A 17,666-nucleotide genomic window follows, 5' to 3' on the forward strand; every position below is an offset into this window, starting at 1 on the left:
AGGATTTGCCTATAACTTGCCCAAGGATTCTCTTTCAGCACAATTGTAGCTGCTTCTGCTCTGTAGGGTACACAGCAATGAGATGAAAGAGAAATTAGAACCTACAAAAATATTCTTTGTATTGAAAATTTTCCTAAGTAGATAAAAGAGCAGCTAAAATTTGCAGCTGTGGAAATAAGACAAGCAATTAGAAAAGGATACAACTAAGGGAATATTTACCTGCAAATAATGGATTCCTGCCAGGAAACACCAGAGTTAAGAGTTATGCTTCATATTTTTATAGTTTTAAATTATCCAGGAAAAAGTGGCTAAATTATTAATGTTTTACTAAAAAAACTCAGTGAGACTTTACTCAGTTTAAAATTGACAGACGAGATTTTATTTTTTTTTTAACCAGGGGACTTGAGTCTTTTTTAAGGGTGGAGGACTGAGTTTTGTGGTTTCAGAGAGCTGACTTATGTTATGTAAAAAACTTGCTTATAACTTAGACCTGTGGCAAAAAATCAAACAGACGCTATTGGAAAAGCCAGGAAAAAAGTCTTCTATTTCTATGAAACTGTCGGAATTTTCCAGGCAGGCTGACATTTCTGGATAAAGTTCAGTACTTTGACCCCATGGACACAGTAAAGAATCCAAAATACTACATGAGTAAGCCCTCATGCAGAGTAGAGGAGGAGTCTACACAAACAACACATGGAGTTGTCTGCTGTGTGGCAAAAGCAAAGCAAACCAGCATAATGCCTGGCACTTGGAAAAGGAGGTAAAAGAAACTACTGCGTATTAGATCACTATAAGAAGAGCACAAACAACAGAATAGTGACTGCATGCTTTTCCAACAGGAATTTTTCAATGGCACAGTGTTAGTATAGTGAAAGAAGATCAATGTATTATTGGCCTGAAATCAAATAGAGCATTACTTAATTGAAGCTTGCAGAAGTATGCAAAGCCATGGTGGAACATACAACAGTGCTAAAACCAGTTTTATTTAAACTGAAGGAAAAGACCAAAGATTTAAGCTTGGAACTTAAGGTTGCAGCCATATCCACACTGAAGGATTATCAGCACTAAACATATGGGCAAAGAAAATGAAACATTCTTTGTAGTAATAACAAGTGGAAAAATAATGTATCGTATTAGAAAAGTTTCATGACATCTTTTTCTTAAAAAAAAACTTTAAACTTTTTGAACTTTAAACTTTTCTTTAAATAGATAAATAAATAAATAAATAAATAAATAAACTATTTAACTGAAGAAAAGTCTAAGGACATCTTCCAGGGATATAGAAAAGTTCCTAACAGATAAAAAAAAAAAAATGGAATAATCCAGTCTTCTGATGAATAATTACAGGTTCAGTTCCCTTTTCCCAGGTATAAAGAGAAGTTAGGTAAACACAATACTCAGTAAATCACAGAATGAAGAATCATTAATTACTGTCATACCGTGAAAAACACAAGGACAGATATCTCTGTCCAGGTTCTACCTCTGAACTCAGCTCCTCCTATTATTGATGGCAGACATTCTTAGCAGGACTGACAGATATACATTTAAAGTTTACTTTTTTTCCCTCCCAGTTACTGCAGCTGTAGGTTTCTAAAAAATATTCTGAGGGGAAAAAAAAGTTAATCTTTCTGAAATACAGTACTCCCTTAGAGAGTTTGCATTTCCTCAGACTCTCCTTTGCATTATCCTTAACACACGATGAGATTTTCCACTGAAACAAGCATGCAACATACCACATGCACACAAAACATTTTTCCTGTGCATTTCCTGTAACATTTTTCATGTTACGAAAAAAACAGGACAGAAGATCTTTTAGGCCCTTAAAATTCTGGAAGAGTCAGCATACCAAGCTTATGAAAAAAAATTAATTTTTTTATAGAATACAACAATAAAGTAATCAAGTCAATTGTGATAAATTTAATTAATTACAAAAATACTTGTCATAGTAGACAAGGATGGGGTTGAAAGGAAAAGGGAAATGTAGAACCAGCTGCTCCGTCATCATCTGTGCAAGTCATGTTGCACGAGAGTTACCAGTGAGAGCTCAAAGGCCGGGCAAACTAGATCTGCAGCAGGCTCATTGGCTTTGTGAGATTATTCAACAAGTTACTGTGTATGTGATCAAACTACTTTGCACAGGCTTCTGTACTGTCAGGTTGTTGTTTCAGGGCCTTGTCATCTTCTTTCTTCACAGTTCATTCATCTCTTCCCTATTGCTTCTATGTCATCCCTTTTTCCTTGTCTTTCTTAGCTTTGTCCTCTTGATCCTGGGTTTGGACAATTAGAGAAGAATGTCAAGTGCTGGGTTATTTTTGTTTGTTTTTGTTTGTGTTATTTAGTTGTTTGTTTTTTCCCTAAGTGTACATGCGCCCCTAATAATTTGGCAGAAAACCTTGACTATATGTCCAGGTTATGAGTATGACTTAAAAACTGAAAACATAAGGCAAACAAAAGGGATGAATTTTATTATTGTTTTTATGTAGATGCCTAGCTCCTGGGCTTAAAGTTCTTAAGACATAACTGTTCCTAGCAGAACTGTAATAAAAACCAGGAAAAAATGTAACACATAACCCAGGAAATTAAAGACATTCCATTGAGTAAGTGGATTGAGTTTTCAGTTTAAACCCTCAAGGATGCATGCATCATTAAAAAACTGATAGGTTAGGTAAGAGTACCGTCCCCAGCTGGCAAAACAGGTGTTTCACTATATCGTACGGCTGATAAGAGTTTGCTGCTAATTGTACAGTTTAATTCTGATGTCTGCAAGGCTCTCACTTCAAACTATTCTAAATTAAGATGAAGGGGGATTAAAACCCCTCAGAACAATCTCCTGAGATTCTAATATTATGAAATTACACACCAAAAAAAAAAAAAAAATTAAATCCCCTGCTCTCCACTCCTAGACAGGTCAAAAATTGTAAGTTTTAGTAACCTCGAGAAGAAAAACCCTATGCTACTTCCTACATGACTGCCGCATGCTCCCTCTGCAGTTTGTCAGGGTATATTTTGACAAAAGTATACCAATAAGGGTTCCAAAATTTTCCTGAACTGTGAATCCCCCTTTTTGTTTTGGAAATAAATATTTGAGGTAGAAATCATGTCAGAGGCAGCTAAACGGCCAGACTCCCACTGACTTCAACATAGCCAGCATCTATTCCTGTCACACAGTGATTTTTCTTTTTTTCCTGACTACAGAACTACCAGAGGTGTTTCACTAAAAAGAAAGTCATCTTCAGAGCAAAGCTTGGATCTTTTTCCTCTCTGAACACCACTTTAACTGCAGGTTATGCTAACGTGGTGCAATATTATAAAAATGTTAGTGTTTACTGCACAATGTTTACATCCGATGTTATGACAAAGGAAAAAGGCTTTATCTCAGGAAAATGAAGATGGAAGTTAAGTTTTTTCTTATCCATGGGGAATTGCTCTGAACCTTCTAAGCCTGGCTAAGTGATATATTAATACTTGATGTATTTATACCTTTTTTATTTTCTCTTTGTTTCTTGTCTCTTTTTTTTACCCATGGCTATGTATCTTTGCATCCGTATCAGGTCATGTTGAAAGCTGTACTTTGGTATGCTCAACGTTTTTTATTGTGAATTGTTGATGTGCTTCTTTTTTTTTTTTAGTACATTTATTTTAAATTAAATATTTTTTTCCTCCACTAAAAGCAGAAGTGTGGAAGAAGGTAGATTTTCACATAAAAGTGTCATTTTTTGTGACTCTGTTCTAGGCTGTCAGATTTCTGCCAAATCATTTCATACCAGCTGCATTGCAAGTGATGTCTGGGACCAAGGGGTCCAGTATTTTGAGCACTTTCAGGTTTACCCTTATTTTCCTCTCCAATTACTCCTTGCTGTGTACAAAATTTTTGTTATGTTCTTTGACAGGATGCATAGAATGTCCCATCATGCCATCTGGTCCTTATTCAGGATAGCTAGTCCACATGACCTGTTTTTGCCTAAGATCCATTGCTCAGGAACACCGCCTGCAGATGTTTTCCCTAGGTTTTTCCTCCCCTAGTTCCTGTTTTCATTGACCTCTAAAATCCCCTGAGTTTTTAATTTTATTTTATTTTGATTTGGTTTAGCTTTTGTTGCATGCAAACCATACGGGACACATTCTGAGGAAAGTAAACAGCATTTCTCCAAGCCTAATAACTTAGTTCTTTAAGTCTTGCATATAATAGAGTTATTGTGAAGTGGGAAGGGAATCCAGGGCTATGACTTGCCAGGTGCTATACTGGTGTGTTGTCTTCATCATTTGTTGTTGCTCTGGGAGATAGTAAAACTTTTCTTGTAAACTCTAGTGTGGTTTATTTTTATTTCTTTGCAGCTGCACAACAATGTGGAAAAATAATGCAGGTTTAAAATACTGGGAGCAAGGATTTGCAGAGGAGGGTCTAAGTGGGAAATGATATTCTGGTACAAAAAAGTTGAAAACTTTGACTTATGATACCTTCCACCTTATACTACCATACACATGTTCCCACTGAGAAATTAGTATTTTTAAACGTGCTTTTGATAGGCACCATCATTTCTGAGAGACTTTCTGAGTGTTTGAATAAAACAACAGTTCTGTGTGTTTCCCCAAGATACCATTAACATATTTGGGAGAAAGAATTGGCAAAGCAGAACAGATTGATCCTAGGTACCTAGATAACTTCTGGGTTTGGTCAAGGCTATGAGTTCTGCTCTGAAAAGATATAACATCCTCTTAACATAACTACTCAAGAGAATATTTACATTGCAGTGCCTAGCTGAATGTATACCCACCTGTTTCCATCAAGAAATATTTCACACTAGATTATCTGTTGTGATAATCACAGCCCAAAGATTTTTATCTAAAAGATAACAAAGTTAAATCAAAGAAAAAAGAAAGAAGAAAGATAAAGCAGCTTTTATCTGAAATAAATTACGAAGCAGTACCAAGCAAGATGCAGGATAAAAATTTCAAGTGCTCATCAGATGAGTCCAAACTCATTAAACGTAGACTTAAAGATCTATGTAAAAGAAATCCATTATGAAATTAAGAAAAATAAAGAAGAATGTAATTAGCAGTAGAACATTCAATTATTGCAATAAAAACAATGTAAGAGATTAATCTGTATAATTCAAACTGTACCACTTTTCAATAACTGGGATGTTTGCCATGTCCTAATACTGTACAGGTAGCTGCATTTCATTGTGGGTAGAATCTACATCTGTATCACAATTCTGGCAATGATGAATCAAGAAACCACACCTGATGAGTACCCTGTATGTTCTCATGTCAGTTCTTATAGCTCAGTCTCAAATAAAAGAGAGTAAGGGCCATGGCTTCCACTGACCAACATACTTATTTTGGGAGAGGCTTATTGTTAGGGAAATACTCTACTGAGCTATGAGTGACCTCTTCTACCTCCTCTTGCATATGTGTTATTTCTAGCTAACATATAAAATTAAAATGAGATATGTTCAGTTTTACGTGTACTCAGTGAAACCATGTACAGAACACACTGCTTGCTTTGCTCAGGATGATCTGCAAGAGGAGTACATTAGGGGAAAACTACACATCAGGCACCATTAAAAACTATCTTCTCACTTCTCTTTCAGTTACATGAGAGAGAGGTACTGTCACAGATGCTGACAGCCTTGCCACTGTTTTAATAATTAACTGACTGTAGAATGAGTTGAATGCTCCATTTTCCTCCAAGAAACAGACTAAATTGTAATTCTGAAAATATTGAAAGTGTATTAAAATGCTCTGAATGTTAACTATAGTATACACAGCAACTTTTTTCTTCTGTATCTGAAATTAGCATAATGGAGGAAGTGAAAAAAGATGCTCTGTATCTATTCTCTAGTAATAAATAAAGGCAGATATTATATCTATGTTTACATGGCCCATTCTACCTAATTCACTGCAACTAACATGCAGCACTGTAAGATAGCAAACGTAGATAGCAAACAGATGAAATGATAAGTTTCATTCAAGTATGTATCATATCAAATACTTTCCATTATGTGTGTTATGTTCTGACAGTAATGGGACTTTCTCCTCCCTTTTTGTGTCATGGTTGATTAATCAATAAGAGACTCAGCAATAATGTAAAATTTCAGAGGCATATGGAGCCACCTATTACAAGTAACAGAGCTTTCATGGAGGCCTTTGTCCCTCAGCTGTATAGAGAGCTCATTTGCTTGGAGTTACCTGGAGTCTGGATATCACAGTGGTGAGAACTAGATCAGGCACCTACATGGAAGGCAAAGTGGGTATGGTCCATAATCCCTAGCTGCAGGACTTGGAGTATGATGCCTCAGATTTTTCCCCTTCCATACAAAGTTACTCTAACAAAAAAAAAAAAAGGTTATATATCTCTGCAAAAAATGAGGCTGTTATCAGATAGAAATCTATTAAGCACAGTCATAAGACTGAGAGGAAAGAGGTGATGCTATGTATATTTTTATTAAGCTGGGCTGTGCCTTCACTGCATTGAGTCATAGAATTTCTTATTCAGGAGAAGCTGGTTAGAATGGTTGTGTGATGATGGGCAAGGCATAAAAATACCCTCAGAATAAATAAAATGAGAAAAAAAACCAAACAAAAATGATAATATTTGGATCTTTTGTGACTGTCTTGTTCATTACAGATTTCAAATGGAAAGGTTGTACTTATTCGCGGGCATAAATTATGGATGCTAACAGAAGCTGCATATGGTCTCAGCAATGAAACAACACTTGTGTTTGTTCTGTAGGACTTTTTATCTTTCACTGTTTCAAAAGATTATAATCTCTTTTCTTTAATACTGCATTGCATTTTCTTCAGCTCACTAAATTGGCCAAAAGGCTCTAGAAAATAATATGAATTTTTAAATGCTTCATTCCTAAAGTAATTTCCCTTGTGATCATCTGAGATCTCCTTCATTATTCCTCCACAGGCATTGATCCTTGTTAACAACAAAATCAGCAAAATAAGCCCATTAGCTTTTGCTCCTCTGAAGAAACTGGAAAGACTATACCTGTCTAAGAACAACCTGAAGGAACTCCCGGAAAATATGCCGAAGTCTCTTCAGGAGATACGAGCTCATGAGAATGAGATCTCCAAGTTGAGGAAAACTGTCTTTAACGGACTGAATCAAGTGATTGTCTTAGGTATGACCATGAGAAATTATAACAAAAGCAACTCGGTATTTTTCAATGTTGTTTTTAGTTCAATCAGTGATTTCATGTAGAAAGCCAAGAGACACTCTAATAAATAGTGCCTCCAAATTAGTTTTGACTGGAAGAATATAGGTACCTACACTGCATCACAGCTCATGACCATGTTTTGTTGGCAGAACTAGGCACCAATCCGATCAAGAGTTCAGGCATTGAAAACGGAGCTTTTCAGGGGATGAAGAGGCTCTCCTACATCCGTATTGCGGACACCAACATTACTAGCATCCCAAAAGGTAAGAAATTCAATTAATATTTCAGAGATTTGCATAGGTATAATATAGTGACTTCCAGTCAGTTGGGGAAAAAAATGTTGTAGAAGCTTTTTGAGCCAGTCCTTACAGTATTTATTACTTGACTATGTTTTTTGATCAGTTGACTCTACTTAGTAGTTTGGAAAATTTTGTCTCTCTGTTATGAGAAGCTCCACGAGAGCTGTACTGTAAAAAGTAAGCCATTTTATGTTATTTGGCTTTTCTTGTCCCATAGCTGAAATATAAAGTGGAAGAATGTTTTTAACCTCCAACCCTGGTTGTTGAGCCTGATTAACATTAAGCAGATATGAACTCATGTAGAATTACCCGAAATTCTAAAAGCATAAAATCAGCCCTCCACAAGTCTGTGGGTTTGAAGCCAAAAATACTTTCCCTATACAAAATAGCAACCTTTGCTATTTCTAAAAGTGCTTAATTGCAAATTGCTATGACACAAACAACTTCATTGTGATTTATTAAAAATAAAACAAACAAACCAGAATGGTGCAATCCAGAACAAATTTCAGCCAACTGATCATTTTAGAATGGCTGAAAACTTTTTGAAAGTTTAAACTGGTTGTTATTTTTTTCTTCCCACATCTGTTTTGGATGTTCCTTTGAGGGTCCTTGGATAGGTAAAATATGTTTCCTTTTTTTTCCCTGATAAACAGAATCTGTAAACTAGTATGTACCCTAACTAAAAAAAAAAAAAAAATTAAAATTATTTTACATCATCCTTACAATTGCATTTTCTACTGCTGTTACTTGTTAAATACCTAGGTGCTAAATGTTAGTACATTTATGTATGTGGATACTCTGGCTAAAATGAAAATTCTTTCTCTTGCACTGTTATGCATGTCCCATTTACACAATCATGAAGGCTAGAAATCATATCTGGGAAGAATTTCAAGAGGTATTTTTTAAGAGTTAACTGTTCTGTAATGACCTTAGGAGCTTGGTCTTATTTCATGCTAAATAAATTGCTACTAGCTGTTTTAATTTTTCCTGATTGTGAAAGTTCTTTGTTTCATTCAGTGAATTGTTCTTGAACATGTTATTAAAAGTCTTTTTTTAACTGTAAAAGTTAAAAATGCAAGTCTTTTTTTAAATGATAATAATCCAGTATAATCAAAAGCAATTTGATGATGTTCTCGTTTTCAGGCCTTCCCCCATCCCTTACTGAACTTCATCTTGATGGCAACAAAATCAGCAAAATTGATGCTGAAAGTCTGTCTGGACTCACCAACTTGGCAAAGTATGAATTAGTTTCATCTGTTCACATAAAATATTAGTTGAAATTGTAATTGTCATACACTCACAATTAGAGAACGTCAGTCTGGGCTTCATGAGCATTATCATCAATGATGCAGGAAAAGCTTCTAAGGATTTGTGTACTGATTTAAAAAAAAAAAAACAACTTTTTTTTCTAACTTTCCATCTGTTTTCAACTATGAGTGATGTATGTCCAAGACAACTGTTTATTTGATTTATTAAAAAACAAACAAACAAAACAAAACAAACAAAACCAACAACAACAAACAAACAAACAAACACAAACCCCCCAAAAAAAGAAAAGAGATAAAGGGAAAAATTAGATTTTTTTTTTTTTAGATTATATCATATTTCTTTAATTTTATGTCCATCTTTGGTTTATGCAGTTTTCTTGGTCATACAATTTGCCCTGGAAACTGATGAAAAAAAGCACATGTGAACCAAAACTGCTTTCAATAGTGGTTACTTTGCTTCTCAAGAAAGGCAAGTCTCCAATGGGTCCAGAAACATGATTAAAAAAAAAAAATATAAAAGTGTCACTGTAAGATTGATTTTAATCTGCTAATCTGTGCATATGTTGTTGAATTAGTTTCTCTAACTGTAGGAAAATGTAAGGAGAATTCCCAAAGAGCAGTTATATGGAATTATTTGTGAATTTGTTCACATCACAAAATATGCTAACAGAGTAAAAAGGACCTTTATTACAACTTATTTTGATGATATAATACTTTAAAACTTTAGTATAAAAACAATTTATTTGATCAAGAAGACTATTAATCAGACCGTTAGTCAAATTACTGGATCTAATTCATGGATCTTCGTCTTAACCATTCTACTTGTCAAAATGAAGACGAAAACTAGAAATCAAACAGAGATTTTTTAGATATAGGAGTTAAGTTTACCACTGTTTATAGTGGCTTGGACAGCAATTTAATGCAATGAAGTATACAGTAACACATATTTTGGATCTGACAATTCCAAATGATAAAGCTTAGAGCAATTTGCTAGAGCTTATAAAATAAGATATTTCATTTTAGTTTTATCTTCATATTTGATCACAGACTTATCTCTGCTCAAAAAATGTCTGTTCCTTTATTTTAATGAAAAAAATAAAAATACCATAATTATGGGATAGAGGACTATGAGGCACTTATTGTTTATAACAGAGGTTTAGTATAGAATGTAACATTCTTCAGAGAAATTATAAAGAAAACTTCCAAAACCAAACCAGTATGATAACAGCAAGTGCCAATATAAAAATGTCTAACCTTGGGCTGCTTCTATTGTGGCTGTTCTGTAAGGAGAAACAAGATATTCTGTTGATCATGGTGTAGATATGTGGAGCTGCTCAGAGCAGGCACCAAGTCATAAACCACTCTCTGCTCTGTTCTTAAGCAAGTAACCCGAGCACAATCAGAAGTTCTCTTTTGTAAAGTTGAGAGGTAAGGCAGAATACAGATTGGTGAACAAGGAGCAACAAGGATTGGATGTAACAGAGAAGACAGATGAACAAAGGAGGGAGCTACGGGAGAGCTCCAGGAGACCATATGGGATGATCTAAGGGCAGCATGCCCATTGTGCCACAGAAACAAGCTACCAAAAACAGCCTTAATTTACACATCTAAGTCTTTAGAGATATTAGGACAGGATCAGATAACCTGGATCATGTCAACTCAAGCTCAACAGTCTAATAGGCACCCTAAAGCACAGTTAAACTTTGAGAAACAGGACATTTTTTCTGACTGTGTTAAAGTATTTTAAACTGTAAAATGTTCCATGAAAGAGCTTGGTGTAGGTCTACTGCTCATTCTCTTTTGAGTTCTCGAGTTCTAGTAGGAGGCTAATGTTTGTCCTTTTTGTTTGTTCATTTTCCTTGTAAAATTACTCGAGTCTTTCAAAGACCTTTCAGAGAGTATGCAGTACCATAAGCAAAAGTTGAATGATATAATGATAATTATGATTGCTCACATCAGATGCCAAGCTTATTTGAATATATTTCTTTAAACTCCATGGTGACTCTAGCTCAGATATAATTCTGAAAATTAGTCTGGTCTCTTCTACAACAGTAATGTAGAGAAGAAATCAACTCAAGGAAGGTGGTTATGAGGGCAAGTTTAATATGTTTTTATTGTTGGTTTGTTGTGGGGGAGGGTTGTTTGTTTGTTTTGTTTTATTGTTTTTGTTTGTTTTTATTTTCTAGATTGGGTCTCAGTTTCAACAGTATTTCTTCAGTTGAGAATGGCTCTCTTAACAATGTACCTCATCTGAGAGAGCTCCATTTGAACAACAATGAACTTGTCAGAGTACCCGGTGGACTGGGTGATCACAAATATATCCAGGTAAAGTTTATCATATTGCCTCAGAGAGCAATAGTTGAAAGATTCCAAATGGTGTTTGTGTGTTTATTCAGTATTGAACAGAAACATACACAGTATTTGTGCAAAAGGTAACTTGATGCAAGTTTCATAAACTCTTGAATTGTTGTGGAAAGGTTTCATACAACAGGAAAACTCTTATTATGATTTTTGTGGAAGTGGCTATGGAGGTATATAGATCTGGAGGTGTACACTTGTTGTCTCTGTGTGTCTTAGGGACCACAACAAATATGAGCTATTTTGTGTGCTTTGATTTCCTCTTTACTCAAAAAATACTTTCAAAGAACATTTCTTTTGCTGATTTTTTTTTTCATTTCTACTCAGTGACATTTTGCAACCTTTCCCAAAAACCTTTCCTTTGTTATCTCACAAAGCTGTGCCTTCAGGAGGGCAAAGAGATACAATAGGCATTTCACTTCAGCAGTATTTTTAGGGTCCTTGTGGTTGGATATCTAGAAATATGGCCTCTTGGAAGCAACTAAAATCTTCACCTGGACTAAGATTTTACAGGAAAGAAACCTCCCAAAGAATGAAGACTCCCAAATGTAAATCACCCCTTGTGTGTAGCTTGGGAAAATTAATTAGAAATTATGACTCAGGAGCAAACTAATATTCATCACCTATTTTAAATCATTAGTTAGTGACTACTTTGGCCTTGAGTCCTGTACTGTTGCTCTCATGAGTGTGAAAGCATTACAGCTGGAGAGAAACTAATCAGCATCAAATGCATTCTCTATATACAGCACATGCTTCTGAGCCACAGCACTTTATTAATAATTACACATCTTTGACTCCCTATTTGGTTACCATTACCAAATGACGGTAATGTTATTAGATTGCCTTGCACAGTTTCTGCACTTTTTGTAGAAATTATTGTATTGAGTGTACTGCAGGTATTTCAAAATGTAAGCTGAATCAAGGATGTGTTTGGGAGAAAAGATATGCTGTTATTCTGTATAATGTTGCAAAAAACATAGCAAGCATTTAATAAATGATATCAAATAATATATTTTGATAAATGATATTAAATAATTTATCTTATTTGTACGATAGCTCTATTTCTCACTTCTGTACTTCCATGCTTTTCAGGTGGTCTATCTTCATAACAACAAAATTGCTTCCATTGGTATCAACGACTTTTGCCCCCTTGGCTACAACACCAAAAAGGCTAGCTATTCTGGTGTGAGTCTTTTCAGCAATCCTGTGCAGTACTGGGAAATCCAGCCCTCTGCTTTCCGATGTATCCATGAACGCTCTGCAGTACAGATCGGAAATTACAAATAGGTGTCTAAAGATGGGGTTCGGTTGTGTTTCAGCTGAAGTATCTCTTGTTACAGGCCTGTTCAAAAAATCGTTGCTAACAATTAACGCCAAATACCAGAAACTTCACTTTAAAGTGGAGATGATTCATTGATGTAGAATAAATGAAACATTACAGATGTACAAGAGCAAGCATAACATCAAAGAGAATTGTCAACTGTGCTTTAAACTGACTTATTTCAACCTTCTTTTCCAGCATGCTTTCTGTGGCATTTTTCAGTTCACTGAATGCTGCAGGTTTTCAGATTCCACTGTATATGAGATTTGGAGTAAATATTTGTTAAGCTATGATATAGACAAAAATTAGTGAGTGAGGTTGTTTTTATAGCCACACACACACACACAAATAGTAGAGGAAAAAAAACTCTCAAATCATCTTGAGACTTGAGAAGGTGAGAGTTACCTCCTTTAAATTTATTTCAAGCCCTGGAGGTTTAAAAATATCCACTATAACTCTAAGATAATTCTGAATGTATCTATTTAGCAGAGGCAAATAAAGTGGTTGCTGATATCATTATTTTCGGAAAAATAAAAAAATTCTTATTGTATACATAATTCTTTAAAGGTTGCCATTTTCCTATTCAAAATTAGCCTAACATCGTCCTATTGAACAAAGTATTGAGTAGTCTGCAGTAAAAAATGTGTAATCTATACCTGGAGCTCGATGACTAAATTTCTGTAGTGCAAATCCCTCTCACCTTAGTCACAAGAGCGGTTTTAATGACTTTACTGCCTTGCAGAGTATGGTATAAGGGTTTAGTAAATGATATCAATCCATGTATGTATCTACAACAAAAAAAAAAAAATAGCAATTCACTGTTCACTTGTTCTGCATTGTACATTTTTCAGCATCCTTTACTGGTTTTGTTGTTTAAACAAAGTTTTTAATTGTTAAGTAGACATACACAGGATCCTCCATCTGACGAATTCATGGAATTTAGATTGTAAGCAAAATCATAAGTATAGAAATATATGAAGTGAAATAAGTGCAAATATGGACATTGCTGGGACATCATTTGTAGAAGTATCTATTTAGAGTGATTTTGAGCCCTCTTTAAATTGGGATTCTTCAAGCCATATCAATGAGTAGCAAGCACATCAAAGGTAGGCTGCACATTCCTACTGTCAATCTACAAAGCTAAACCTATACTCAACAAAAACATCACCTGGAAAGAATCTTCTGCAGTCTCTTAATACTCCAAAGTCAATCTCTTTAATTTGTAAAACTTCTATGTCATTTATATTAAAGAATAATGTAATACAGGCAAACTCCAAAGTGTTTGTCTTTCATTTTGTTTTGATAGCATAACACGGTGTGTCAGAACCTAAATTAAGTCTTGAAAACTGAACATCTTCAGCATGGTGATAGCTAAAGTAAAAGCAAGTTGTGTGAAAATCTTTTGCCTCAAGGAACTTTTTCCATGTGTAAACCTCATATTTATTTTTTTTTTTGTAGAAAACAAATATAGCCTTTTTATAGCTGTCATTTATTCAGTAGTAAATAATTGGAAACAATTATGACTCACTAAAGCCATTACACTCAAAAAGTATATTTGCACTCTTGCTAGCTATCTTCTGCATATAATAGCCAATGATTTCTCCCACTTGCCTCTGTTTTTTTCTTCTGGGTTTCACATTTTCAGAGTGTTATTTTTAAATATAATAAACGGTACATAATATCTTTCTGTCACTGAAAGGAAAACCCTCCAGAAAGTCATCTGTTAGAGTTTTTTCCCTTTTGGTTCTTGGTTGGATATTTGCTATTGTGAAGACAGAGACTTCATGCAGAAAACTGCACACTGGTATTCCAAGAGAGAACAAAGGTATTGTAAGTACAGGGTTTGCATGTACCTGGTTCAAATTAGCAGATACAGATACAATTTACAGAAGAGATTCACACAATAAATAAAAACAATTACATGTTACTTAAAGCTTCATATAAACATATTCACAAGCTTTCCATTTCTCCATCTGTAGTTTTAAAATCTCCCATAGTAAGGCTCTGCTTTCAAATTAGAAGGAACTTTAAGTCCAGAAGAAAATATCCGAGTCTAGTCGTCCGTAGTACCCATGATATGTTCTTTACCCCTGCTTGCTGCTAAAGCACAAGTTTTCCCCTCCCATAAAATACATTCCCTGCTAATAACCAAGGGCTGCAAAGATAGCAGGGCTTTCCTCATTCCCAGTCTTGCTCAATGAAACAGAATAAGCACATCCTATAACTAGAGACCTAAGCAAGATTCTGAAAAATTCAAAAGGTAAACACGCTGTTGGTTTTCCATAAATTGTGCAGCCACACTAATATTGTTCGACTGATGGGATCCTATCCACACACAGCATCTGCAGAGACTTCAAAGAAGCGGGAAGCCAAATACTTTTAAAACTGCTTTTCATATAAATATAGAACAGATGCTCTCCCACTTAAAAAAAAAAAATAAGGAAAGGAAAAAACATAAAAGAAAGAAAAAAAGAACAAACAAAATCTAAAAACAGTTGGGAGGAAAGAAATAAGAGAACTGAAGTAGAAAGCCTTTGGGCCCAACAGTGCATTCTCTATTTCTCTGTAAAATATGAAAAAGGTAAATGGTCACAACTGTAGGACTCAAATACATAAGGAATAATACCCTTGTTTCCTAGTGAAGCCCAAAAGCATCTTGTCCCTTACTGAAGGCAAAGCTGTGACCATTTTGGGCTGATTTCTCCTATAGTGCATCAGGTTACGGACAATCATCGTATTTTTGATTGCCGATGTATAAGTGACATTAAATTTAATATCATTTCCAGGATAGAGTCACCCCTTAAATCCTTGACATGAATGTGTTGCTCTAATTTCCAGGACTATAGGTTTCTTTCAGTTGCCTCCACAAACTCAAATGCTCTAAGCCCAAGGTCTGGAAACAGAACTTTGGCCCATAACTTGGTTGTTGGGTTTCTTGAGCTGCTATAGAACTGCTCTGTTTTAATCTATTTATGCTTATGTTTGCTATTTTTCTAAAAACAGATATAATTTTCTACCCCATAGTCATATGTAAAAAAAAAAAAGAGAAAGCTGAGAAATTATTTTTATTTGGAGCAAACATTAATTTAATGCGTCTCTAATGTCATATGCAAAATAACTAGAGATTACAGACTTTCTGATCCCACCACTACTCTGAAGTGCCATCTAGTGTCACTGAGAGACAATAACAAAGTTACTGTTCTCTAGTGAAAACCAGGGGGAAAGAAGTTTATGAGGTTTTATGAAAAAGAAGGTACACAAATTCACATACTCTACTGTTTCGGTTTTATATTTATATTAAGTCAGGTGTGCATAGCTGTGAAATCAATAGCCCTTTTGTATATCCTCAGTTAAATACTCTTTCTTTGAACAAGAATGGATTTTCGCTTATCCTCTTTGAATGCACACATCGCTCTGAAATCAGTTTTGCTTCAGAGACTGGTCTACATCTGTCAAATTTTTTTTCTCAAAAGAGGTGGCCTAATTTAGTTGAAAGTAGTTCATTCAATAAAAAGAAAAATAAATTAAAGAGCATGTTAGTGACAAGTTGCACAGCACTGAAGGAGAAACATGGGCTGTGAGATACATGTTCAATATTAAGTGCATCATCTTCAAACTGAAATAGTGCAACTAAAAAGAGTTGATAAATTTTAGCATAAAACAGTACCTTAACAACGCTCCAACAGCTCCATCTGCAAAAGAATAAAGGATCTGTGGATGACCTGACAAGCAACAAAAACTGTTTAGCTGTTTGCATTACACTCAACACAAACACTCAAACAGCTAGGATAATTCAATGGTTACATTTTAAGTGACATAAACAAGCCTTTGGCCTCCTGCTCTACTTCCTGCTCTGGAAGTTCAGGGCTGTTAGTCTGCCATAAGTGCTTGAGGATCAGTCTGGATACAGGCACAACAGAAAGCCGTTTACCTTATCTGTTAAACTCCACACTTTTCTTTCTGAGATATAAAGATGTGGTTTCTTCAAAACTGCTTTGTCAGGTAATTCCCTTACTCAGTGTGTACATTATGCTGCTTGAAAGCTTTGGAGACTACCTCCATGTGGGTGTCTTAAATCAGCAGACCAGAAGAACGTTAATACTCTTCTACTGCCTGCTTGAACTGGGACATAAATCTGTGAGGGAAAGAATGGACAAAACTATGAAAAATGGTATTGTCTTAATAATATATATATTCACTCATCCTTTTATATGATAGCAGGGAACTAATAGTAAAATTATAGCAGTGTCATGAGAAAGAGTGATGTCGTATTTTTATATCCACATGTATGTCTGCAGTAAGCAACATAGTGAAGAAGCTTTTGAAAAACAAAATTTTTCAAAATTTACCCACACAAATAATTCCAATATTTTCAGTCAGAGGAATTGAAAGCTACAGGTCGTCACTCAGTTTTGAAGGGAAATTAAACAAAAGATGCCATCCATTGTCTAAATACAAAAATCTGTTTTTAAACAAACAAACAAAAAACTGCCTAAATCACATCCCTCCAGAAAATTTTCATCCAAAGAATTGTCCCAGGTACTGTTTTTGGATGGAGAGAAGACGAATACTGAAAATTATGATTTCTGGTGGTAAATGTCATAATATTTTGTTTAGATGTACAAATATTAATTGGTAGGTTGTGTTGCTCCTAACATGGCAGAACAGACAGTAGAATGTATATGCTTTACTCTGTATACTTCCTGGATGAAGGGTTAGAATGTACCATCAGCAAGTTTGCTGATGATACAACTGGAGGGGGTGGCTGAATCACCTGAAGGCTGTGCTGACATTCAGTGGGACTTTGCTTGGCTGGAGAGCTGGATGAGAGAAACCTAATGAGGTTCAACAAGTGTAGAATCCTGTACTTGGGGAGGAATAACCTCAAGTACCAGTAGAGGTTGGGGTCTGGCCTACTAGAGAGCAGCTTTGCAGAGAAGAACCTGGGAGTTTTGGTGGATGACACGTTGACCATGAGGCAGCAGTATGCCCTTGCAGCCAGGAGGGCCAATGGTATCCTCGGGTGCATCAGGAAGAACGTGACCAGCAACCTGAGGGAGGTGATCCTACCCCTCTACTTGACCTAGAGAGGTCACATCTGGAGCACTGTGTCCCATTCTAGGCTTCTCAGTACAACAAAACCAAGAGAGGGTCCAGTGAAGGGTCACAAAAATGATTAGGGGTCTGGAGCATCTATCTTATGAGGAGAGACTGAGGGAGTTTGGCCTGTTTAGTCTGGAGAAGAGAAGGG

At 35.4% G+C, this 17,666-nt stretch overlaps 1 protein-coding gene across 1 annotated transcript in view; it reads left to right on the forward strand.

Moving 5' to 3' along the window:
* DCN (decorin) overlaps positions 1 to 13,686 on the forward strand; it is a 37,329-nt gene extending 23,643 nt beyond the window's left edge. The window contains exons 4-8 of the mRNA XM_027738194.2: positions 6,920 to 7,133; positions 7,319 to 7,432; positions 8,612 to 8,705; positions 10,923 to 11,061; positions 12,187 to 13,686. Of these exons, the coding sequence (XP_027593995.1) occupies positions 6,920 to 7,133; positions 7,319 to 7,432; positions 8,612 to 8,705; positions 10,923 to 11,061; positions 12,187 to 12,381 (756 nt within the window). The 3' untranslated portion in view covers positions 12,382 to 13,686. The remainder of the gene's footprint in view (positions 1 to 6,919; positions 7,134 to 7,318; positions 7,433 to 8,611; positions 8,706 to 10,922; positions 11,062 to 12,186) is intronic.
* The last annotated feature ends 3,980 nt before the right edge of the window (positions 13,687 to 17,666 follow it).

This window comes from Pipra filicauda, unplaced genomic scaffold (genome assembly GCF_003945595.2).
Source record: "Pipra filicauda isolate LSUMZ 115617 unplaced genomic scaffold, ASM394559v2 scaffold54_size4384275_pilon, whole genome shotgun sequence".
Classification (NCBI taxonomy): domain Eukaryota; kingdom Metazoa; phylum Chordata; class Aves; order Passeriformes; family Pipridae; genus Pipra; species Pipra filicauda.